Genomic DNA, 26,682 nt, shown 5'->3' with positions numbered 1-26,682 from the left:
TAAACGGAGCTCCATTACTCACACAATGTCGCTTAATAGCACAAATAAAACCTATATACTTACTGGATGGGAAGAGTATATTAAAAATAAATGCCTTCATTTATTTTGGATTGACAGCTTTGTAGATTCGTGAGCACCAAGTCAGGGCCATTCTAGACCATTAGAAAGATCCAGTGATGTTGGCCTAAAATCTACCATTATTTACCTTCAAATTACACATCATAGGATTTAGTGAAACTTTATATATCTCTATATCTCTACATCCATCCAGTAATTTAGTATGCAAGGGAACATATTATTTTGTATGTATATCTGAGATCGCACCCCCCAACTCAGCAAAGTTTTCTCTTTATATGTTCTTTTCCTTTTTTTTTGTTTGTTGGTTGTGGGGCTTGAACTCAGGGCCTGGGCGCTGTCCCTGAGATCTTTCACTCAAGGCAAGTGCTCTACCACTTGAACCACAGCTCCACTTCTGGTTTTCTGGTGGTTTATTGAAGATCAGAGTCTCACAGACTTTCCTGCCTAGGCTGGCTTTGAATGGAGATCCTCAGATCTCAGCCTCCTGAGTCACTAGAGTGACAGGCGTGAGCCACCCGCACCCATCTTCTGTTTATTTTCTTTTGAGACAGAGTCTCGCTGTGTAGGCTAGACTGACCCTGACCTTAATAGCTCCCTACCTCAGCCTCCCAAGCGCTGGGATTTTATGTGTTACTCCAATTGCTCTATGTGTTGGTAAAGCTCATTCTTTCTCCTATTCTAACATATGTGTGCCAAGATAGGTAGATAGAGGGCTGAAAATAGAACACCAAAAATCAAAACACAAAACAGCCTTGGCTGAGCTTCTAAATTAAATGAGGAAAATGGTTTTAGTAGTTTTTGTCTTTATTTTAACCTCCCTCCTTCCCTCCCTCCCTCCTTTCCTTCCTCCCTCCCTCCTTTCCTTCCTTCCTTCCTCCCTCCTTTCCTTCCCTCCTTCCCTCCTTCCCTCCTTCCTTCCCTCCCTCCCTCCTTCCTTCCCTCCCTCCCTCCCTCCTTTCCTTCCTTCCTTCCCTCCTTCCCTCCTTCCCTCCTTCCCTCCCTCCCTCCCTCCCTCCCTCCCTCCCTCCCTCCCTCCTTCCTTCCTTCCTTCCTTTCCTTCCTTCCTTCCTTCCCTCCCTTCTTCCCTCCTTCCCTTCTTCCCTCTTCCCTCCTTCCCTCCTTCCTTCCTCCCTCCCTCCCTCCCTTCCTTCCTTCCTCCATATTAGCACTATAGTTTGCACACTGACCTTGTGCCAAGTACTCTACAACCTGAGTCATACCTTCAGATCTTTTGACTGTTTGCCAGAGGCTTTGGAAGAGAGCTTATACTACCATCGCTGGGATTCACGGTGTTGCTCTCTTTTAGGCACATTGTAGTCTTGCTTTCTGGAATAACGATTGTCTTGTATTCTCACTTTTGTTTTTTGTTGGTGAAGCCTTCTCCTCTTCCATTCTGCCATGGTTTTGCTTACTGTCCAGGTGTTTGTTATTATTCTCATATATACATTTTGCTTTACAAGACCTCTTTCCTATTTGAAAAATCTAATTAGAAACAGCAATAAACTTGCAAAGTTTTACACTGGACCTCATGTGTAGGAAGTATAAAGATACTACCTGCTTGCCACTGAGTGTTTTAAACCAATGCGATAAGGGTTTGGTTATTTGAGTTCATGCGTTAAAATGGAATATATAGAAAGAGAAAGAGAGAGAGAGCTATATGTATGTATATATGTCTGTATGTCTGTATGTATGCATACATGTGTCTGTCTGTCTGTCTGTCTGTCTGTCTGTGTCAGTACTGGGGCTGAAACTCTGGGCCATGACACTCTCCCTTAGCATTTTTACTCAAGGCTGACTCTCTACCCCTTGAGCAACAGCTCTACTTCCTCCAGGTTTTTGCTGGTGAGTTAAAGGCCTCATCTGCTTTTCTGCTCAGGCTGCCTCCACCCTATGATCCTCAAACCTCAGTCTCCCGAGTACCTGGGATTACAGGTGTGAGCTGCCAGTGCCCGTTCCCAAGACACCACTTGGTAGCCCTTGCTCACACATCCCTCCTGCATTTCTAGTTGCATCTATGTACGCAAATACAAGGTCGTCATCTGAATCTCCTGAAAGACTTCATTTGCTGCCTGTTAATTGTAATAGTAGGGTCGGAGGTCAGGGCTAAAGGTCAAATTATAACCTAATAGAGTAAAATGGATTTTTTGTTTTATACTTGAGGTAGGGTGGGCTAGGAATATGGCTCAGTGCTAGAGTGCTCACCTTGCATGCATGAAGCCTGGGTTCGATTCCTCAGTGCCATAACCACAGAAAAAGCCGGAAGTGGACTGTGGCCCAAGTGGTGGAGCGCTAGCCTTGAGCAAAAGCAGCTCAATGGCCGCGCCCAGGCCCTGAGTTCAAGGCCAGGACTGGCAAAAAAAAAAAAAAAAAAAGGTTGTGCTTGTGATGTTTTCTAACTGCTCTTTTTAATTATGTTATCTCAAAAATGTCTTTAAATAGTTGTACAAAGAAGGCGCCACGAAACAAAGCAGTCTGTGAATACAAAGCGTTTTGATCAGTGCTACCCGTTCAACGCTCGCCCCCACAACCCACGCCCCCCCTTCGTTTTCTTCCTTTGGGGGCGTGTACAGCGAATCCCTGGCTGCGTTCTACATCACTTGCCCACCCTTCATTTGTCTCTCGCTCTCTTCCCTGGGTCCCCACCCCACTCCCAGTAACCATTCCTTTATTGTTTTTGTCAGTCGTGGGACCTGAACTCTGGGCCTGGGTGCTGTCCCTCAGCTCTTCAGCTCAAGGCGGGCACTCTACCACTTGAACCACAGCACCACTCCCGGCGTTTTCTGCTTAGTGGTGCTGAGGAATCGAACCCAGGGCCTCATGCATGCAAGGCAAGCGCTCTACCCCTGAGCCACCTGCCCAGCCTTGGTAACCATTCCTTTTAGCAAGCCGGAATTACCATCGTCAACATCCCAAACAAGAACCAGGCTGGCTTTTTTTAAATCCCTGCATCTAATTCTATATTGGCTTTTCTTCAGACTGCTCCCAAAGATTGGATTTGCTTTGAATAATATTCTTTCCCAAGTGATAGAAGAGGAACACTCACTGAGACAACAACAACAAGTTCAAACAGTCCAGAAGAGTTACAGGAAGCCCCTGTCTGTGGGCCTCCTCTCGCGTGTCCACAGTTAAACACAGGTGACACGAAATCTCCCATGTACACTGTCATTTCCTATTGTACATTTAGGTGCCTTTCAAGAGACTATTACTCTTTATTTGCTTATAATTCCTTCTTCCCCTCCCTGTCCCCAGAGAAGTTAAGCGTCTCTGAGTTCAGTATGCAGTGAATCAGAGGGAAATGAGCCTGCACAGTGGCATGTGAGCAGAAAGATGTATGTTTGGGAGGTTTGCAAGATCTCTCCGTGAGGATAAACGCTTCTCCCTGGCTCCCGCTACTCGCTGGTGACTGTTTGAATCCACGGGGAGGTTTGGGTTACTTATTTATTTATTTACGTCATGCACGTGTCATGGGAGCAGCTTCCTATTCAGTGCAGACCTGGCTTCTGATTTTCTCCTCCACGATTGACGCTCCATGCCAGTGCTCGACGAATCTTCCTACCAAGCTCCATTCATACCGTTGCTCATACAGAATCCACAATCGTTGTCAATTGCCCGTCAGGCCAGACGCAAGCTTCCTGACTTTCATGACCCTTGATGAAATGGCCCTCCTATGTTATTTATGTTATTGATTCTTCACCATTTCCTGGGTTAAACCACTTCCTTCCCCCTATACAGTATTGTGTGTGTGTGTGTTCACTATACAGTTGCCGTAGTGAGACTATGATCTCCCATCTAATGATTTCAGAAGACTCTACACAAAGATCGAATAAGTGAATTGATTCAATTGGTATTTATTGAACGTGCATATCGGGGTAGATGAGGAGTGATCAGAGGTAGGGCTGGTCTTCGTGGTACAGAGAGTGTATCAAATGAGCAATCTCAAAGTAGTGATTTTGAGTTGTGGTAAGGTAGGCGTCCATCTTTTTTGGTGCCCAGTCTTCTCTGAAGTCTTGCATTTCTTTACTTCTTATTGGTGGCTCTACACATTGGCACTTATAGTAGTTATGATTATTAATTATGTTTATATATGTATATGCTTATGTTTACATATGTATGTGTGTATATTTATATAGATATAGCTTTAAATATGGCTATAGTGTGTGTGTGTGTGTGTGTGTGTGTGTGTGTGTGTGTGTGTGTGTGTGTGTGTGTGTGTGTGTGTGTGTGTGTGTGTGTGTGTGTGTGTGCTGGTCCTAGGGCTTGAACCCATGGCCTGGGCAATGCCCCTGAGCATTTTTATTCAAGTATAGGGCTCTACCTTTTGAGCCATAGCTCAAACGAATAGTTAATTGGTTATAAGAGTCTCTACTGCCCGGGCTGGCTTTGAACAGTGCTCCTCAGGTCTTAGCCTCTTGAGTAGCTCGGATGACAGACGTGAGCCCCAGGAGCTTGACTTTTGTGTTTGGTGTATATTTGAATGCCTCTTCCATTGTCAACTCTCGTAGTCTGTGAATTTGCTGAAGGAGACCGGCTAGCCCAATGATGACAGGCAGGGATTTTAGAATTGGAACTTGGCTTAATTCTCTACTTTTTCATTTTCTATCATTACTCTGGGTAAATTACTGGTAGAAACATTAATTTCCTCACATGTGAACTAGGAAGAGCATTCATTATGAAATATTTCAGAGAATTATAAGAAAGATAATGTCCATAAAATATTTAGGACCCTGCCATTAATAGCTCCCCAGGTGGCAGTTGAATTTTATGATGTGTGTGTGTGTGTGTGTGTGTGTGTTTACTGAAATATTAGTGAACTTAAACAGATTTTGTGTGTTCAGCTAGGAGAAAGGCTAACGGTTTGGAATTCTTTTTTTTTTAACCTCTAAAACCATAAGAGTAAAAATAACAAATTCTGTATATAGCACTGCTTGAGTAAACTCTGAAGATCATCTTTGTAGAAATGTAATGTTTTACATAAAGCATACCTTCATCTTTGTGTGTGTGTGTGTGTGTGTGTGTGTGTGTGTGTGCTGTAATTGGCTTTCATATGTTCTGTGAGTAGGCTCAGAATATTCAGCTTTATAGAACAAATATGTAATCTAGCTAGTTCAGAAATTGGTAAGAAGATACTGATGGCCTGATCAGTACTCTGAGAGGTGAACTAAAGATTTGTACCTGAAATCCTTGTTTCATGGTAGTTCATGAAAAAGAGCCATAAAGACTAACTGAAAGGCTCAATTGGTAAAGAAAAATAAATCCTTAACATCTTTCTAACAGGAGGATAGAATTAGATTAAATGCATAACAGTAGATCAACTTCATGTTGTAAACATAGGATTCATTCGTGGTGATACTAGGTCAGAAAGGAGAGAAGAAAAGCAAGGTTGGAAAATGTGTTTTCTACCTTTCCTGCAGCCACTGCTGTAATGATCACTTAAAAACACCTCAGGATTTGTTTGAAAGCAAATCTAATGGCCTCAGGAATTAATGCACCTACTCACAAAAAAGGACTGCGTGAGAGGTAGAAATCCAGCACAGTAACTGGTGTCATGCATTCATGAAAACTAACACATTCGTCTTGGTTGCTTTCCCTTTTTTTCCCCTCAGACTTGACTTTTAAAAGTTTTATTCTGTAATGTGTAGTAATTGGGCGTCCTCTCTTTGATCATTTCCCGGAGTTATCACTTTGTAGAGAACCATGAAACTGTGAAATTTGAAAATTGGGTATACAACGGAAATAAAGGTGCTTTAATATCGCCCGACATGGTGGGGGGATAGTTTTCTTCCTGAACAAGTTTTTATGTTTGTTTCTCATTATACATGAGCCATATTCAAATTTTTTAATTTCTATAAAAAAATGTGCTTCCCTGGCATGCAGTTTGCTTTTGCTAGAGAGTACTTTGAAAACACTTGTGTCTGCTTGTCTAGTTCTAGGTGGTGGGAGAGAGTTTCTCTCTTGCTGATATTTTTCTTCCCCGCTTTCCCTGCTTTATTTTGTTTTATATCTCCTGTGTTGTGCGCATCGCCGTACCCACACATGATGCCTCAAACACACTTGCTTTAAAAAAAAATTCTATTTCTCTTGTCTAACCTGGTTGTCATGTGTGAGACCTTGTGACACATCCATTAACTTACGTAATCCCTACTCAAGTGACGCCTCCTATCTTAGCTCACAAGTCTTAACGGCGCACACATCGCATGACCACCATTTGGCTAATGGGGAAACTGAGGCACAAAGAGGTGAACTACCTTGTGTCATTACACAAGTATTCCAGCATTCTTGGGTGGGCTGCGAACCTGACCAGGGTATGCAGACACTCCTTCACGGAGCGTCCACCCAGCCCCAACATGCTTCCCACGCGAATGAGAGAAAAACACTGCGCCAATGAACTAGTATCACTGTCTTTTAGTCCTGATGTATTCCTTAGCAATGTTATATTCCAGACATCAAAACTTGTATATAGTATGTACCATATATATAGTATACAGTATATATATTTATAGTGTATGCTATATACATATATACACACATATATATGCATATATACCATATATAGTATATACTTATATGTATATGTATATAGAATATATACATATTATGTATACATACTATGTATAGTATATAGTATATATGTATAGTATATATATATAGTATGTATGTATATAGTGTATACATATAGCATATATGTATATAGTACATATACTATATACATCTATAGTATATGTATATAGTATACGTATACTATATATGTAGACATACTATAGACGTATATAGTATATGTAGTATATACTATATATAGCATATTATATATAGTATATACTATATAGTATGTGTAGTATATACTATATGCATATGTAGTTATATATTGGTAACTCTATACACTTCTATTATACATAAAGCTACAGGATATATAAAACCATATGTAGAGTTGTATACAAATAACATATATGTTAATAATAAAATATCTAGTTATATTTTGTCTATATTATATAGGCATATATCACATAAAGCATATATATTATATAGTATCTGATAGTATATATAATATATCTTATGTATATGATATATTGCATATACTAGTATGTAAATATGTAGTTATAATATAGATATAGCTATATATAAAACTAAATAACTAATTCTTGTATATAAATTATACATATACACGTATTATTTGCATACAAATTAATTCACATACATGTATTAATTACTTATACATATATGAGCTAATCTATATGTGTATTGCATATATTTACATATATATATCTATATGAAACTCGCTGAAATACAGGTGTAAATTAGTTCCTTCTTGCTCTTCCACTGCTTTGGATGAGGAAACTGAACTTCAGAGAATCAAGCACTTTTGCCTCCAGTTGTCTGAATGACAGACAGATATTAAGAGTCTGGATTTAAGAGCGAGCGTTCCTCTCCCCTCCCCTGATCCCCCCCCCCCCCAGTCCTGAGTGCACAGTCCCGCGTGCACACGGCCTTCCTCCCTCTCTGCCTGGAGGCGGGGACTGCAGTCTGTTTCCTCCTTACTAACTCTTTTAGTCCATGTGCAGTCATGAGCAATGCTAGCAAACACCTTCCTAAGCCATCTACATAAGACACTAGCCCCTCCGTGCACTATAGAGAAATGATTTCGCTTGTCTCAGTGTGTTTATCCAGCTAGCGAACGCTGGCATCTATACAGATGAGAACAGGATGTGTTAGGCCCTATTTCTTCCTTCTGACACACAAAGTGAATAGGTTTTTTATTCATGTTTACCAACAACCCCAGCAAAGATATTTTCGAGGTGGCCTAAGGAAACGAGAAAAGAGTTGTACATAATCAGTGGGCTAGTTGCAATGCATGCTAAGTTTGTTGCAGATGATAAATGTTCAGTGGAACTGTTTCGATGTGCCGTCTGATTTTTGTTTAGGAACATCTTCCGGGCGACCTTTGAGCGCTCTGGGATGACACCGTCAGCTGTCTTAAAGTGTGTTTGCTAGCTGTTTAATCCTGAGTAAGACACAACCCACAAATCAGCAGCAGAAAGATAACGAGCCTGTCACAGCACAAAATGTTCTTTGTTTTTGCAGGTTCTATTAGTTAATGTATTAGCAATTCTCTAAATGCCACTTTTGCTTATTAAGTGCTTTTGAGAGCACATGAAAACATACATTTTACTCTTGAACACAGCATTTCTGAGATTCTTAGTAAATGTGTTTCTGAAGGAGTATTAGGGTGGAAAAAAATACACGCTTCTCCTCTAGTGTCTGCAGGGAAATAAAGATATTTTTCTAAACTGTCTTTCCTATTTGGAGCATCTCCTATTGATAATCAGAAAATCTGCCCTGAAATTTCAGCTTTAGTTACTGGAATTAAATGAGGTGGTAATTACAATCCTGATTTTATTTTCAAGAAAACAACAACAAATAAAAAAGGAATTCATACTATCACTGCCTTATTTTCATTTTATGAATGAGATCAAACTAAACAAATTCAAACCAAGTTTTTGATGCAGTCCTAAATACAACCAAGTCCTATAATAAGGTTTTGATAAGAAATCTCAGAGCCTCCAATCTGTAACTGTTACTAAGAAATCAGCAGACTAGCCAGGCAACTAAGATGTGAAGATGGAGGTTCTAAGCCAGGCCAGGCAGGAAAGTCCACGAGACTCTGATCTCCAAGTAGCTGGCAAAAACAGCCAGAAGTGGAGGTGTGTGTCTTAGGTAGTAGAGCACTAGCCTTGAGGGGGAAAAAAAAAATCAGAGACAGAACCAAGGCCCTGAGTTCAAGCCCCAGGACCAGTAACACACACACACACACACACACACACACACACACACACACTCAGTAGACCAGTAGACCTAGTAACACACACACACACACACACACACACACACACACACACACACACACACACACACACACACACACACACACACACACACACACACACACACACACACACTCAGTAGACCAGTAGACCTATTCGAAAAAGATAGCTTAATATGTCATTTGTGCCCAGCATGTACCGGACCCCGACCCTCACTGCTTTAACTGCTCTTTAACCGGTCTTCCAGCTCCTTCTTACTACCCTCTTTGCCAGTCCAGCTGGTGATCCTCTCCCGGGTTCGGTGCCAGTGGATCTCAGCCTTGCGTGGACATTCGTCTCCTAGCGAAGGCCGCTGTCAGCAGGCACGATCGCGCGCAGGGGTGGCCTCCGCCCCTTGGTGTCTGATTGAGGCCGTCAGAGGGCAGGGCTGACAGAACTGGGTGAGATATTTCCAGGTTTGCCAGAGATTCGTTCAGGGACCCACATTGAGGAGGGGTTGTGGAAATGATCCGCATGGACTACCTCAGCCATTTCCTCCTCTTCCCTCTCCTCCTCTCCCTTTCCCTTCCTCTTTCTTTCTTAACTTCCTGTCTTCCTAACTTCCATCCAGCCCAGTCTCTCTCTCCTTCCCTCCTCATCTCTGACTTTCTCTCTTTTTCCATCAGTTACCCTCCTCTTCCTTCCCCTTCCCTTTTTCCCCTCTCCTCCCATTCCCTCCCATCTGAATTCCTTCCCCTCCCCTTCCTCTTTCCTGCTTTCTTTGCTTCCTAACTTTCTTCTTTTCTTTTCTCTCCTTTCCTCCTCCATCCTTTTCTCTCTTCTTTCCCACCCGCCCACTCTCTCTCTCTCTCACTCTCTCTCTCTCTCTCCTGTTTTTTTTTTTTTAATAAGGGGCAAAGGTAGCTCTAATGTTTAAAACAAAAAGGACCTAAAGCCCAATAGGTTACAGTTAATTTGATACCTGGCCTTTTGTTATGCATGTAGTTCAGACATTCACCTCTTTTGCTGCGCGTCAGTTTCTGTAACTATGAAATGGAAATCGTAATTTGCTTTGCCACAAAGATTAATTAAACTTATTGTATGGGAGACACTTTGAACAATGTCTGACACCCAAGGATTCAATACACTTAGCAAGCATTCTTATTACTGACTGGTAAATGAAAAATTAAATTTAATGTTTTTATGTTAAGTATTACATTTAAGACCCTAGAATCAAGAAGTAAGCAGGATAATTAAGAAATTAAATAGCTGGTAGCTCCCGCCTGTCATCCCAGCTACTCAGGAGGCTGAGATCTGAGGATCTCGGTTCAAAGCCAGCCTAGGCAGGAAAAGTCCATGAGACTCTTATATCTAATTAACTACCAGGAAATCGGAAGTGGCACTGTGGCTCACCTGGTAGAGCATTAGCCTTGAGCTGGAGCTGAGGGACAGCGCCCAGGCCCAGAGTTCAAGCCCCAGGACCACTACCACCACCACCAACAACAAAGAAATTAAGGAGAAAAGGCAGGGGTGATAATGTCACTTGAATAATAAAGAGGTGTATCTGGCTGAGTTGTCTGCAGTCGATTCTTTGTGCAAAGGAGATTAAGTTCTACATAACATTTCTCTCCAAGCGCTCACACCAAGGTGTTGAGTTCACAATGAATTAAAGAAGAATACACTTTTTTGGGTGTGTTACAACAACAACAAAAAATCATGCTTTATTGAGGCTAGATTAGTTAGGTGCCTTTTTTCCTTTTTCTCTTGTTAAAAAGGTGGCAGATGGGACAAGATGAAGTAAAACTTGCTCCAGCCCCACCAAGGCAGTTGTAATAATAATATGCTAATCAGGATATAGCAGTAACAATAATAAGAATGCTAATATGGTAATCATATCAACTTCCTCCAGGAAGTTTAGGATCTTCTTTAGTCATTAGACTTCAGAAGTCCTCATCGCCGTTCTTGTGAGCTCCTACCCAAATCTTGATGCTTATTGAGCTGGTGAGACTTGCCTCAAAAGAATCCAATGTATGTCCAGCAAAATGGAGAAGAGGAAGAAGGTGGTGGGTAAGGGAAGGATGGGTGTGAATGTCGAAAGAGGGTAACATCGATCAAGCTGCGTGGTATTCATTATCCACTGTTAAATGGCAACTCCTTTGTACATCTACTTAAAGATGATAAAAAAATTAAGAAGGATCAACGCAGCCAAGGAGAACCACCAAAATGACCGACGGGATCCACGCAGGCTTGGGGTGGCTGCTTCTTTGGATTTTGTGTGCAGGCAAAAGAGCATAGGATGATTGGTTCCTGTAGGACAAAGTTAATCCCAGGAAAGAGCACTAGGCCTTTACTGGAGAATCTGCCCAGTGGAAACTGAGTTCAGACTACCTGTGGAAGTATTTGCAGATTAATTAAATTAATTAATTAATTTCAGATTAATTAATCTAGTTACAGATTAATTTTGGTGGCATACACTCCAGGGATAATACGTTATAGAGAGAGACGTGTGTTAATTGCAACTATGAAGAACTCTTGGTTTTAAATGTTTGCCCCTTTTCAAGATATACGTAGGGCACAAACAGAAATCTCCGCAGAGAAGCTGGTGTTGAGGAATTTCTAAGTCGGGCCCCAGAGAGAGATGGGAATCATTGTGTAGAAATTCAATACAGAGATTTTTCTCTGTTCTATATTGCACATGAAATGTACCTCCTGTGAATTACGGTCCATTCCTAAGAACATTCTGATTAGTTTACTGAATTAAGTTGTGACTGCTCCTTTTAGTTGTGACTCTGTGTGTGTGTGTGTGTGTGTGTGTGTGTGTGTGTGTTAATGTGTTCATTTATGCTATGAATGGGTTTTAAATAACTCCAGAAGTGTGCATTCACTTCACCCGCAGAGCTGGTAATTATTCCACTTTGGGCATTGTTTTTCTAAACCTAAGTGTTATTAGAAACTAAATCATATATAGAATATTCAGGCAAGGTATTTTACCATCCGAGGCACACCATAATGTTTGTAAGATATGCAAGCCTTGTGGGATGGTTTGCAACCACTTACAACCATGAAGGAGTTGCATTCTAGAAGATTCTATCGCACACATCTTTTTACTTTTGCTTTCTTCACACGCGTCAGCTGTATCAGGAGAACTCACTTTGGATTTGTGACTCCCCTGCGCTTCTTAATTTCCACTAATGCAAAATCATAAATCATCCTCACATGTTTTATTTGTGTTGACAACTCTGCTTTTCATCTATTTTTAAGAAAATTAGAATGACAGTTTTAGCTAAGTGTCTTTGTACGTTTTTAAGCTAGTTAAAAAATATTAGCATGAACCTTATAAAAAAGAAAAACCTCAATATGATCTGTCATTTTTCTGGAATCAAAAGATCCTCTTAAATATCTTAAGTAGGGAGAAGAATGAATGTGTAAACAGGTATAATCTGTTATGCTGAATGTTAAATATGCTCTCACTCAAATCTGTCTTTATGGACACTTGGAATGCTATAAAAATCAGAAATATACTTAGTGTAAGACTCAAGATTCTTAGGATGCAGCTTTATGATTAAGAACAGCGCTGTGTAGGAGGTAAGAGCAAAAACTTTTAAATAAGCAAACTAAATGTTCTTTATCATTTCCATTTCACCTGAAAATAAATGATTATCTTTTATACAAAATTTACTCCAAATGTTATACACACTGAAAAGTTGTAATAGATATTCGGGCATTTGGGAAATAATGATACAAGACAAGATATACTAAATTTTAGATCTAATGAGCATGTGTACATACAACAAGAAAAAATTATGAAACTATTCCATAGCACAAGTAAGATTTTAAGTGAAACAAGAAAACAACAATCTGGAGTATTTTCAGAAAAATTCCAAATAAGGAATGAGAGGAGAAGACTGTTCAGCCTGACACAAGTGAACTTACAAAACTCTTGTCTGATCTCAGGATCTCCTGTGTGGCTGTGGCTTTCTTAAAAGTGTCTAAGGACTGCAGGTGCACAGACATGTAATCCTGACTCCTGGGCTCAATGAAATAGGAGGATCGTGGTTCTAAGCTAGCCTTGGCAGGAAAGTCCATGAGTCTCTTACCTCCAGTGAACCACCAAAAAGTTAAAAGTGGAGCTGAGGCTCAAGTGGTAGAGCACTAACTAGCCTTGAGCACAAAAGCTCAGGACCAATGCTCAGGCCCTGTGCTCAAGCCCCAGTCCTGGGCCACAGCAGCAAAACGCATCAGAGGGGAGAAAGAGCTCCCTTGAGAGGACGGAGCTGGCTAAGGGAGGACCCTCCTTCAGTTAGGGTGCTAGAAACAAGAGCTTGCACCAGGGGCTCACTCCTGTTACAACTGAGTGCCGAGAATCCAGCCAGCCATGGCAGGTAAAGCCGTGAAGCTCAGAACCCTCAGAACGCAGGAGCTGACGTTTGCACTGTAGCCACCGAGCACCACGCAATGAGTGGAAAAGCCAATTGAGAACACAGGGCCCAGAGTTCTAGTCCCAGTGCCAGCACAAGAGAAGAGGCAACTCCATAAAATGAAAACTTCTTCATTTAAAAATAAGTAGATTTGGGGAGAGGTGGGGGAGGGGGAGAGATGGAGGAGAATGAGGGAATCCTGACATTGCGTTCAGAAACAGCCATGGTGGTTTGAAATCACTTTGTGCAAGGACTTAAAGATCATGACAATAACATTTTAACATTCTAAAAAGATGCAGTTTTATGAGTGTACATTATTAAAACAAAACCAAATGAATGAACATTGAAATCTAAGGGATGTTGAAATGTCATGAGGAAATTTAATACTGACAACTATGATGCTCAGAGTAAAGTCTGTGACTTTTAAAAGTAGAAACATGAAATGACTGTGTCCTATGAACTGATCACTGACTTTAATGCTAGCCTGCAGTCAGCTTCTTTGTGTGCATGCGTGTGTGTGTATGCGTGCGTGTGTGTGCGTGCATACACACGTGTGTATGTGCTGATCGTGGGGCTTGAACTCAGTATTGGAGCACTGTCCCTGAGCTTTTGTGCTCAAGGCTAGCACTCTACCACTTGAGTCACATTTCCCCTTCTGGCTTTTAGTTGGTTAATTGGACACAAGAGTCTCACAGGCTTTCTTGTCCGGGCAGGCTTTGAACTGCGATCCTTAGAACTAAACCTCCTGAGGGGCTAGGATGACAGATGGGAGCCTTTCTGATTTTTTTCCTTCATTTCTATGTTCTAATCTGTGTGTGTGTGTGTGTGTGTGTGTGTGTGTGTGTGTGTGTGTGTGTGTGTGTGTGTGTGTGTGTGTGTGTGTGTGTGTGTGTGTGTGTGTGGTCGGCTGAGTAAGCCAAGTGAGTAGATTTTACACCACCAATCTTCTCTGTCTCCTCTGCTTTCTGTTACAGGAAGTTGATGGCAATAAAGTTATGTCTTCATTTACGGCACACAACTCATCTACCTCACCCCAGAAGGCAGAAGAAGGTGGGCGACAAAGTGGGGAGCCCCTGCCTAGTGCCGCCCTGGGGACCCCTGAACGGCGCAAGGGTAGCTTAGCGGATGTGGTAGACACATTGAAGCAGAGGAAAATGGAAGAACTCATCAAAAACGAGCCAGAAGGTAAATGGTGGACGAAGGGAAACAGAGTCCGGGGCCACCTCCCGAGCTTAATAGTTTGCATTCAGCTGCTGTCTCGCTCTTTCTGGTGTACGCGTCTCTTGTCAAGTGAAGAGAATAGAAACAGTGCTAGGAAGAGCTATTTCATATACCACAGAACAAGTCTCCGTTGTGATTTTCAATCCGGATTTTTTTACACACCAAGGAATTCTGAGTGAAAGAGACGTCAAGGTTCAATAACAAGACAGGACAACAGAGTCCAGACTGAAAGCTAGCGATATCCTATTTCTAGTCATTTCATCTCGGGTCATTTTTTTTTGGCATCTCAAAGACCATTTTAGGATTTTATTTTAGGTTTACAACCTTTATACATTAATACATCATATTCTACCTTCCCGGTTAGGTGTGTTTCTTGTGTAGTCTAAGATGAATGTGGCCAGACCTACTTTAAAAACTAGTGATTTTCTAACTGTATGATAAACTGCCCATTTGTTGAAGTGAGGAAATTTTCTTCCTTCCTTCCTTCCTTCCTTTCTTCCTTCCTTCCTTCCTTCCTTCCTTCCTTCCTTTCTTTTTTCTTTCCTTCTCTCTGTTCTTTCTTTCATCCTTCCTTCTTCTCTCTTTCTTCGTCTTTCTTTTCCTTTCTTTCATCCTTCCTTCCTTCTTTCCTTACTTCCTCTTTCCTTCCATTGAATCTTCTTTCCTTCCTTCCCTCCTTCCTTAATTCCTTTATTTTTCCTTCCTTCCTTCTCCTTTTCTTTCCTATCTCTATTTTTTTCCTTTTTTCTTCCTTCCTTTCTTTTTGAGTTAAGATTTCAGCTCTAAATCCATCTAGGAGTTGCTGATGGTAGCCTGGAAGTAATATATATATAGGATTATTTTAACGGTAAAGCAAAGCAACCAGTAAAATAGCAAATGTAACTTTTGCAAGTTTAGGTAGACTTGACAGTCACTCATTATGCTATGTTTGCTTAATTACTGCTCTTCAAACCCGTGCCAGTGCTAGCAAAACTGCTGTCTCCCACACCAGACTAGACCTTTCATTCCACAGAAATTGACAACAAGCCCACCACACCAAGACATACTGTACACTCAAACCAGACCCGGTCTATACCACACATCACGGCATTGGGCTCCTTTCTAATCCGCGAGGACACTGGAGAAATAAGCTACATTTGACACAGAGATAAGTTAACCAGTGCATGTGACAGTCATGTAATAATTAATTATTCCTGGGTCCCAATCAGAGCTAGAAGTGGGTGATAAATTGTTTCTGGATGAAACTCATGCCGTTCTCGTGATCTTGTTATTGGAAGCAATTTTAGACATAAGTATGCCAACCCACAACTTTTGGTATTTTTTAAATTTCATGTCTTCTCCAATTCTTGTGGAGATAAAAACAGAGCTCAAAGGAAGACCCAGATAATAAATAAGGAAATAAAGACACGTATATATACACATATAGACACATTTATACATAGTAATCGTTTCCTTATGTTGACCACTAGGCCCTGATCATTATTTTTAAAGCATAAAAATGAAAAAGAACCACCTGAATTTCAAGCCTTAAGACTTTTAACATGATGACACATTTCTTTTTTATTTCATTTTTACATATTCTGTTAATTTGATTAGCTCTCTCTTTTAACATTAATTTTTCAACCTCTGTTTCACTCAATGGAATATTAGTATGTTCTCATGCCATTAACATGCCATTTTGAAAGAAAAATGGCTTCCATTTTTTAAGTGTGGTTCTGGTTAACTATTATTATTTATACATTAGCGATCTTAAATTAATGGATTTTTATTCTTACGAATGGCATTAGACTTACAGAAAATGAAGCAGATCATGCCGCATTCCCATGCATGAACCCCTTGGAAGTTTCTTTTTATTAACATCTTACATTCATATGATACATTACTTTAAAAAAAAAACCAATATTGGCACAAAATTGATAGTCTACTTAGAATTCTTGAGTTTTTATCAAGTACACTTTTTTTTTTGGTCTTTCATTTTTCAGATGCCATTAATGTTAACACATCACATTTGGCTGTAGTTACATATATCCACAGGTTCCTTTGGACAATGTCATTTGTTAGCTGACCCTGACTTTTTCTTTCCACTTCTTTTCCTTACACATATGTTCTTAACTAAATTTCATTGTGCTTGGTACATCCACACATAAAATTGTACTTCCTGTACTTACCAGTCCATAAGTTCAGTCCATGGCTGTAGGAGTATAATCACGTTCAAGTGTATGCAACCTCTTCCATCTATCATGGCTTCTTAAAGGTGGAAATAGAATGTTTTCTTCTAAGGTTGTGTGTGTGTGTGTGTGTGTGTGTGTGTGTGTGTGTGTGTGTGTGTGTATGTGTGTGTGTGTTTGTGTGTGTGTGTGTGTGTGTGTGTGTGTAGTTGTTTGTCTGTTTAGATAGGCAGGGCACGGACCTTAGCGGTGGTCATCCTTTCCTTGTTTGTGAAGAATCGGGTTTTGAGGAGTGTTGTTCAGATATGTGTCTCCCCCTGTAGATTCTGTCACCTGCTCAAGTTGTGTTCATCCAACACTCGCCTCATAAAGTGGGTGTCCACCACCTTTTCACACCATACATTTTTTTTTTTTTTTAGTCAGCTGCGGGGCTTGAACTCTGGGCCTGGGCGCTGTCCTTCAGCTCCTCAGCTCAAGGCGAGCACTCTACCACTTGAGCCACAGCTCCACTTCCAGTTTTCTAGTGGTTCATTGGAGATCAGAGTCTCATGGACGTTCCTGCCCAGGCTGGCTTTGAACCGCAATGCTCAGATCTCAGCCTCCTGAGTAGCTGGGATGACAGGCGGGAGCCACCGGCACTCAGCTAACTAAACCATACTTTTGAAAAGCCTCTCGAACTAGGAAATCACATTCTACTCACTTAGAGGGGCATGTCCACGTAGATTATGTGTGATTAGGTGGAATAAGAGACTGGTCTCTTCTCCATCATTTCCTAACTTATTCAAGCATTTATGAAGCACATCTTCAGTCATTTATGTTGGACTCCAGAATACTTCCTTTGTACCCGGCATGCTGTTTTACCAAGCCCTGGTCATTCTGATGGTCTTTGTAGTATCATACGATGTTGAAACCTTACCTTCAACATTTCTTACTCTTGTCCTAAAAATAGTCATTTCTGCCCTAAGTCCTGGTTCTTTTCATTTCAGAAAAGATTTCCATTCTAGCTATGTTTGTTGCATGGCTTGGTAGGCTCATGTCTTTTTTTTAACCAGTGAATAATACTGCATTGTGTGAATGTACCCGGGTTTGTTTATCCATTTACATATCAAAGGATATCTTAGTTGCTTCCAGTTTGGGGTTATTATGAATAACGTTACTATTATTCATGTAAAGAAGAGTTTACTGTGGACCTGAGTTTGCAACTGAGTGCTTTGACTATCTGGGTATAGGTTGCTGCAATTTGAAGAAATATTTTCTTTTTTGAGATTTATGAGAAACTACCAAATACTCCTTTGTAGGTGTTTGATTTTGCACTCTGGCCGTCAATAATGATAAGTTCCTACGTCTTCATGTCTTCGTGGATATTTGATATTGTTGGGTTTATTTATTTAATTTTGTTGATTGAAATGGGCTCATAGTACAGTGATACTTTAATGTGCAATTTCCTAACGACAGGCAGTGTTTAGTTTTCTCACTTGCTATATGGATACTTTTAGGTCTGTGGGGTTTTTTTTTGCCCTTTTGTTGACTCTTTCTCTTGTTGAATTTTAAGAGGTCTTTATATATTTTGGACACGAGTCTTCTTCCAGAAAGGCGATTTGCAAACATTTTGTGCAAGACTATGCTTTCTTCACGTTCCCATTCTCTTCACAGTTACTTTTAGTAAACCCTAACTTAACAATTTTATGTGTGTGTGGGGGGGGGGTCTTGGGGCTTGAACTCTGGGCCTGGGCGCTGTCCCTCAGCTCTTCAGCTCAAGGCTAGCACTCTACCACTTGTGCCACAGCGCCATTTTCAGCTTTTTCTGCTTACGTGGTGTTGAGAAATCAAACCGAGGGCCTCATGCATGCAAGGCAAGCACTGTATCACTGAGCCACCTGCCCAGCCCCAACTTAACAATTTTGCACCGATTATACATTTGATCTATATAACTACTCATCACCTAGCCAATGTCACTGAGTTGGTATTTTCTTTCTCATTTTATCTTCTGGAGTCTTCTAATGTTGCATTTCACATACTACGTCTCATCCTTGTTACATTAGCTTTTATAAAGCGAACAAATTATATGACTGCAGTGTGTGTGTATGTGTGTATGTGTGTGTGTGTGTGTGTGTGTGTGTGTGTGTGATTACAGGTATCAAGGCATTGTAACATTTATTGAAAATACCATCTTTTATCCTTTCTTCAATGAAATGCATTTGTTAATGTGACCAAAGTTGGTTGACCATATTTCTGTATACTTATTTCTTTCCTCCTCATTCTGATTTGTGGATTCATGGATGCTCTGTTGGTCAATACCATGCTGCCTTTATTAGTTCCTTTTCTTCAGTACCATGATGGTTCTTCCTGGTCTGTTTTCTTTCCTTCTAAACTATAGAATCACTCGTTCTAGTCAATGTACATTATATAAAAATGAAACTGTATCACTTGAGGGTATGGATGAGGTTCAGAGATGGGAGAGAAGAGAGAATGATATTTTGAAAATGTAGAGTTCTCACATCCAAAAATATAAAGTATCTCCACATTTATTACATAGTTTTCCAAGTATAGGTCTTCAGAAGTCTTTTGTTACACTTATATCTAGTGTTTCAGTATAAAATGTAGACATAAATATAAATGGTATTACATGTTTAATTTCAAGCTAAATTGCTTGCTTTTATGTTTTCTGTATTATTATTATTTTCTTTTGTCGATTGTGGGGCTTAAACTCCGGGCCTGGGCTCAGTTGCTTATTGTTGCTGGACACGATACCGTTGACATCCATGAATAAAACTTTCGATCTGTGGCCTTTGAATAATCACCGTCTGCTCTATGGCATTGTTTTTGTCAATTCCATGAGATTTTTTTTCCCTCATGGACAATCATTTCCTCTGAAAAGAATTTCATTATTTCTCTTCATGATGTACAGCTTTTTATTTCCTTTCCTTCTTTAATGAGGCTGGAACTTGAGTGTTAAATAAGAATGGTAAGAGTGGACATATTGCTGAGATGGTAAGAGATGAGCATCTGATCGTTAGGATTCAGTATGATATTGGCAGCAGGTTCTTTGTAGATAATTACGTAGTTCAAAAGAGTTCCCCTCTATTCTTAGTGTTCTGAGAGTCTTTTCATAGATGCTTTAGAATTTGATAGCAATGTTATACCCACTACTGAGGCAATATGATTTTCAAATATCAAACCAGCCTGCAACCTGGGAATACATCCCACTGGGTCATGGTTTGTATTCTTTTCTGATAGGTTTTTGTTACATTTGACTTGCTCGTATTTCTTTGAGGATATCTATAGCTGTGATTATGAGATTATACTGGTATATACTGTTCGTTTTAATGTCTTCGTACAATTTTGGAAAAGGGGTGCACCATTGGTGTCAGAAAGTTAGGAAATACTTCCTTCACACATTTGTTGTTAATTCTTGCTTGATATGCATTCAGGATTCGGGGTGAAGTAGTAGAAAGTGTCATTTTTTTTCCTGTATTTTATTGCAAAGTTTGTAGAGAAAGTATCTTCAGAAGATTACCTTTATGGAGACTTGGTATATGACCTTGATATTTTCCCAGTGTATTACATTGACTTCCAAATGTATATAGAGAATCTTAACTTGGAAGTAATACCAATGAACAAATCACAAAAGGAAATAGCGAAGGAGACAATTCCTCTCAGTTTAAGAAGTAGTAGAAGATATTCGGAAGCATTAGGAATTAGGGAGAATGTGAACTATCTAGTGACACCTACCCGGGTAGAAAAAGTCAGAGGTAGAACAAGAATGATAGAGACAAGGAAACATCACCATTGCATCTAGACATTAGATGGAACTAATTGCATCCCCACAATGATCTACATTGTTGTACTTTCCCTTCTAAAAGTATTTTAAATGTTCAGCTAAGGAATCAGTCATTATTAAATAATTTTGTTATTGATATCTAAAAATAATCCTTGTATAATAATAATAATCCAGTGGAGCTGTGACTCAAGATAAAAGAGCACAAGTCCTGAGCATAAAAGCTCAGAGACAGCACCCAGGCCCTTAGTTCAAGCTCCACAACTGACCAAACAAAAGTCTGAGTTTCAAAACTGAGGTTTTATAGAAGCATAAAAATACATGAATATTTGCACACACAAGGTGTGCCAAAGGCCCATGCTCTTGGTAGATAAATTGGATCTACCCTTGTAAGTGTTTTTACCTAAATCTGTGCAACAATTAAGGCACGTATCAAGAAGTACCTTGTGTATTTGAGTAACATAAGAATATCAATCTAGACTTAAAAGGGATGACGGCAACAACACAGAAGGTTGTATCATAGAGAATGATGCGGAAGGAACTTCATTATGTTTTTAAATCACAGAGATGAACTCATGAGTTCACTGTCTTGGGGAGATATTAAGTCTCCCAGTTTGGTTGCCTCAAAACTCACGAATCAAAAAATAGGTTTGGACCTGAAGGAAACCTTCTATCATCCAGGCATCCAGACAGTGATAAGGTGAACGGAACAAACAAGATGCATCTAGACTCCATAAAAGAAAAATCCTCAGGAATAAGTGTAAGCAGACAAGTGCAAAGCTTGTGGAGGTGAAAACTACTAACCTTTGTCACAGTTCTGTGGAGAAAACACCAACAGAGAGAGAGAGAGAGAGAGAGAGAGAGAGAGAGAGAGAGAGAGAGAGGATAGAACAAATGGTAAACTCACAAATACAAGCCACAGACACAGCCTTTCTTCCCTCGAGCTATTTTTCCATTGTTTTTCAAAGGCCATTAAAATGAACAGCAGGTTGTGATGAAAATTTCATTAAGCGCCAGCGAAATCATTATGAGGGTACCACATTCATGCCTGGGTTTTCTCCCATTGAGGGGGGGAGAAAGCAGATTTCAATAGAAAGACCAGTATTATTTCCAACCTTACCCCTGCCAACAGCCAGGGAACAGAAATTCAGAAGTTAGAGGAGAATGGGGAGGGGGGGGAGACACAAAAGGAGGTCACTGAGGTGACATGGTTAGAAAGAAACTTCCATTTGCATAGGAAACCAGAGCCCTCCTTTATTCCAGCTAGCCTATTTTTTTTTTACAAGTGATTAATTAAAATACTTTCAAAGTTACATTAGAAGAAGAAAAAAGTCATGGTATATGTTTGTTTATATCTTCTTCACTCTATCAGAATTGTTTCTGTGGCCTCTTTTACCTCGATCAGAATTTTTGTCTGTCAAGAAACTCTGGAGGTAAAGGTTTTTATTGTCCTGTGTCACGTCACTCATTCATAGTGCTAAAAAAAAAAATGTGCGGTAAATTCATAGTCTTAAAGAACTGGCCTACGCGGCTCAGTTACATTGCGTTTGGCCATTGTGTGCTTTGTTTGGGTTTTGTGTCTTTTGATGAGACTCAGCAGGTTGAGAATGACAGGAAATGGAGTGTCATAATATATAATGTATAACACAGAACCCATAATTCCTTTATCAAGTCATGGCATAAGTAAGAGTGAAAGATGTATAAAATAGATAAAATATGGCATATGTATGACATGTAAATTGTTCACCTTTATTATGCATCTCCTGTGTTAATCACCAGGCTTGGCAAATTTTTTTTCTTTTTTTTTTTGTCACTCTTGAGGCTTGAATCCTGGGCCTGGGCGCTGTCCCTCAGCTCTTCAGCTCAAGGCTGGCACTCTACCACTTGAGCCACAGCGCCACTTCTGGTTTTCTGAGTGGTTTATTGGAGATCAGAGTCTCACGGACTTTCCTGCCCTGGCTGGCCTCCAACCACAATCCTCAGATCTCAGCCTCCTGAGTAGTTAGGACGACAGGCGTGAGCCACCGGCGCCTGGCTTGCTTAGCAATTTCTATGAGACATTGCATTTAAACTTTCAGCACCTCTTCCATTATGGGCTGCACATGCCAGCCACCCCGATCTAAGTGATCACCTTAACTGGGGCCTTGATGTGCGTTCCCTCTTTTTTCTTTTTTCAGATGAGGAAACCGATGATTAAATACATCAGAGTATCCAGTGTCAGTGTCAGCATCCAGACCAAAGCCAAGCTTACTCTAGAGTCCAAATCCTTCCCCACCACTCACATCACTAATTCCAGTTAGGAATTTAATATTACCCATCATCACGCCTGTGTCTGCATTCCTTTGGCATATTGACTAATAAACTGGTCTTTTACAGTTCTCTGCTAAAATCAATTCTTTATGCCTCTTTATGGAAGCAGATTTCTGTTGTCTTTCTCGCCAGTGCCAAGTGCTTGTCAGACCTTCATTCTTCCCCTGGGTCCAGACCCACGGCCTCTCACCTCTGATTGTTCTCTCATTTGTTTTTTTTCCCTTTTCAAGTACAGTACTCACATTTCTGTCCAGGTGTGGCTTCAGACCTGGATTATGCTATACCTAGTTAAGCTGCACCGCTCCTGCAGCTAGACAGACCACGCCGGGACTGTTGGCTGGGAGGAGGGCCTGCTAACGCTTTGCCAAGGTTGGCCTTGAACTGTGGTCCTCCCAAATTTGGCCTCCCAAGTAGCTGGAAGGTCAGGAGTTGTGAGCCATTGTACCCAGCCTCGGATTTCATTCGTGGACCAATTTCCTCTCCGTTAGAATGTTTAAGTTTCAACAGCTAAACAATGCCTTGAGGAACATCTTAATTAAAACAAAACAAAAACACAAAAACTAGCTTTAGAAGAACATCTGGGAAGAAAAAGTGTGAAATAACAACTTCAGTGAAAGGAAACGCAGGCACCATTCTTAGGCCTCCACCAGCACTGGAGAGAGTGGGGGCCTCGCAGGGGTGGCCCAGGCCTCCAGACAGTCCAGGAATCCAGGTCACAGTCGAAGTTCTCTGCTAATCCTCAGTGCCATCATAGACTCAGACATTCTGAGCTGCCTTCACAAACAGTGTTTCCAACCTGAATCGACTCTTTCCATCAAATACCTGGCTGGGTGTTCCTGGGTCTCCACACATATCCAGGGTCCTGCCTTCCAATGTCCAACAGTGGCATAGTGCACTCGGAGAGATCAGCCGTCAAACCTCAGGGTTGCTTTGCGGACTGAGCTGTCGCACTACACACGGAATCCGCTCAGAGACGTGAGCCATTCGCAGTGCCGCTGCTTTAAACCCTCCTACCCACCCCCCCCCCGTGTCCGCTGCGTTCGGCCCCCTCTGAAATGGCCTCACCAGCCATCTCATTTGCCTTTTTTAGTTTCCTCCATCGGGTTTCCTCTCTATCCGCAGCTGTAGTCATCTTCCCTTTCGGCTGAAAGTGCTAGACCCATGCAGAAATACGAGCTGTCATCGTCACCCTTACCCAACACATTCTATAATTGGTTCTCTCTCTGTTTTTCTCCAGTATTACATTCATTAAGGGTGATATAGGTACTTGCCAAATGCTCCAACGTTTTATTGAAAAAAAAAAGTTAAATCACTTGGGGTTAGCCCCAAGGCTCTCGCACAGCCCAGATGAAACGGTACCACTATCATTCCTACTTGAGAGACTCGACAATGAATGCTGAGCGGGAGCTTGGTAATCTGTTGCATGTGTCAATGTGTTTCTCGGCATAAACAAAAAGGGCCAGTGACATTTTTCTCCTGGGGAGCAAAGCATAAGTAGAGGGCATCGTGTTCGCGGCCGGCCAATGTCAAAAAGGCACATGTGCTGAGGTCCCTTGTAATCCTAATTACATGGAGGCTACACTTGGGAGGATTGTATTTCGAGGCCAGCCTGGGCAGAAAAGATTGTGAGGCCCCATCTCAAGCCATAGCTGGAGGCCGAGGTGTGCATCTGTGATCCTAAGCTATATGCATATATTGGTATAGGTGTATATAGTTTGCATATATGTATTACACAAGTATGCTATATATATGTGCATGTGTGTGTGTGTGTGTGTGTGTGTGTGTACCAGTCATACAAATGAGTTAGCTGAATATGTAGAGGCTGACTACTAAGGATTTGTATTGCACAGACAATTGTTGGGGAAGAAGAGTATGAGTGACTATCTCTGTCTCTCCTTCACCCACTAGTGGTCTATAGATAGCTCTTCCTAAGGGTAGAGGCTCGGGGTCTGCCACAAAATATACCTTTTCAAGCCCATTCTATTATCTTTATTGGTTCACACAAGGAAAGAAAACTCTTTTTTGTGAAGCCTGTACTAAAAGCAAATGAAGTGCTTCATGGGAAGTAACACTGGGTAACTCTGATAATAGGTTGTTGCCTGTAGGGTCTTGTAATATAAAATGGGAAGCAAAAGATTTTTCTGAAGAAGTCCAGGGAGCAGGGGATGAAATAATTGTAAACAATGATAAAGCTGACTTCTAGGAGAAACAATGATTTCCTAAGTGAATGTAATTACACACACACACACGCACACACACACACACACACATACACACACACACACAGAAGCAATTCTGATAGCATAGGCTTCCTAGTCTAAGAGATAGGAACATATCCAGATACAGGGGGAAATTCAGTAAGAATTGTGTGTGGCAGGGGAGGAGGGTCTGAAAGAACTATGCATGCTCACTCATGTGCATAGCACATGCTGATGCACACACTTAAACACATACACTCAGAAAGAAAGTCCAAGAGGAGAGAAATGTATTCCATAAGATATAGCAAAACATCTTCACAAATGAGGAAACTTTGGCCCTGACAGTATTTATCTTCAGCACATACATGTACTCCTCAAAGTCCAGTCCAAATTCCCAAATGCAAGCTGGGCATCAGTGCCTCTAATCCTAGCTACTCAGGAGGCTGAGATCTGGGGATCATGGTTTAAAGCCAGACCAGGCAGGAAAGTCCCTGAGACTCTTATCTCCAATTAATCACATAAAAAGCCAGAAGTGGTGCTGTGACTCAAAATGGCAGAGTGCTAGCCTTGAGCAAAGAATCTCAAGGATCAGCACCCAGGCCCTGAGTTCAAGCCCCAGGATCAACAAAAGAGAAAAAAATATATCCAGTGTGCTAGTTCCATACAGGTTATAATTTGTCATGTCATCCATGATCAACTTACCAAAAATTTCCTTCTCTTTGAAAAGTAATTCCTGGGAAAGAAACTGCAAAATCTCGTATGTGTTTGGAGGAGGAAATTTTTATAAATACATTCTGAAGCAACTATGATTTTCCCACGGTTTTTATGACTGCCTGGTGTGCTGGGTTTGGTATTTGCTATTGTTGTTGACTACAGAATCATAAATCTCCAGATTCCTACAACTCTGAGGGGGAACTTTTCAGGATATAAAAGTATATCTAGTTGGGTGCCGGTGGCTCACTCTTGTAATCCTAGCCATGGAGGAGGGTGAGATATGAGGATCGTGGTTCAAAGCCAGACCAGGCAGGAAAGGCCCTGAGATTCTCATTTCCAATTAATCACAGAAAACGCTGAAAGTGGAGCGGTGGCTCAGTGAGGTAGAACTCTAGCCTAGAACACAAGGAGCTCGGGGGCCTAGAGTTCAAGCCCCAGGGCTAGCAAAAAAAAAAAAAAAAAGTATATATAATACTTCATTTCAAAAGAAATGCTGAAAACTGTGTGGGTCACAGAGACCTGAAAAACAAATGTATGTGTAAATTTATGTATATAATGTGTACGTATAATATTTTATTAAGAGGCTCCTCAGATCACACACACATTACACCTATACATGTATTTCTTCTGAAAGGCATGGTTGGCTTTGTGAGCACCACTCCTGGGCACTGCAGGTATAATATTTGAGTGCACACTTTAAATCACAATGGTCATTGTTATTTACAGTCTTGCGAAGCAGCCGTTCAGAAATTAAACTGAACCTGTTTGCTAACCAAACAGGTGGAAATAGAAATGCAGAATTACTCTTAACATTCACCAGCTCTCCCATCACTGTTTTTATTGGGGAAATGAAGAGACAGGCTTTCAAAAACTTTCCTTACACACACACACACACACACACACACACACACACACACAAATAAAATCCCCAAGCATGCTATTAATTGGGTGAAGAAGATGACACTTCAAACTTCACTCTTCTTTCGAAACAAACAACAACAA

The 26,682-nt window shown here is 40.9% G+C and overlaps 1 protein-coding gene across 13 annotated transcripts in view; it reads left to right on the top strand.

The window, feature by feature from the left end:
• Positions 1-26,682, top strand: part of Sox5 (SRY-box transcription factor 5) — an 857,426-nt gene that overhangs the window by 563,870 nt on the left and 266,874 nt on the right. For all 13 annotated transcript variants that reach the window (XM_070011779.1, XM_070011777.1, XM_070011776.1 and 10 more), the window contains one exon: positions 14,266-14,476. In XM_070011779.1, the coding sequence (XP_069867880.1) occupies positions 14,266-14,476 (211 nt within the window). The remainder of the gene's footprint in view (positions 1-14,265; positions 14,477-26,682) is intronic.

The sequence above is a fragment of the Dipodomys merriami genome, unplaced genomic scaffold (assembly GCF_024711535.1).
Source record: "Dipodomys merriami isolate MVZ:Mamm:240054 unplaced genomic scaffold, mDipMer1.0.p SCAF_84, whole genome shotgun sequence".
NCBI classification, from domain to species: Eukaryota; Metazoa; Chordata; class Mammalia; order Rodentia; family Heteromyidae; genus Dipodomys; species Dipodomys merriami.
Note: the sequence above shows the minus strand (reverse complement) of the source record. Positions and strands in the feature narration are given on the sequence as shown.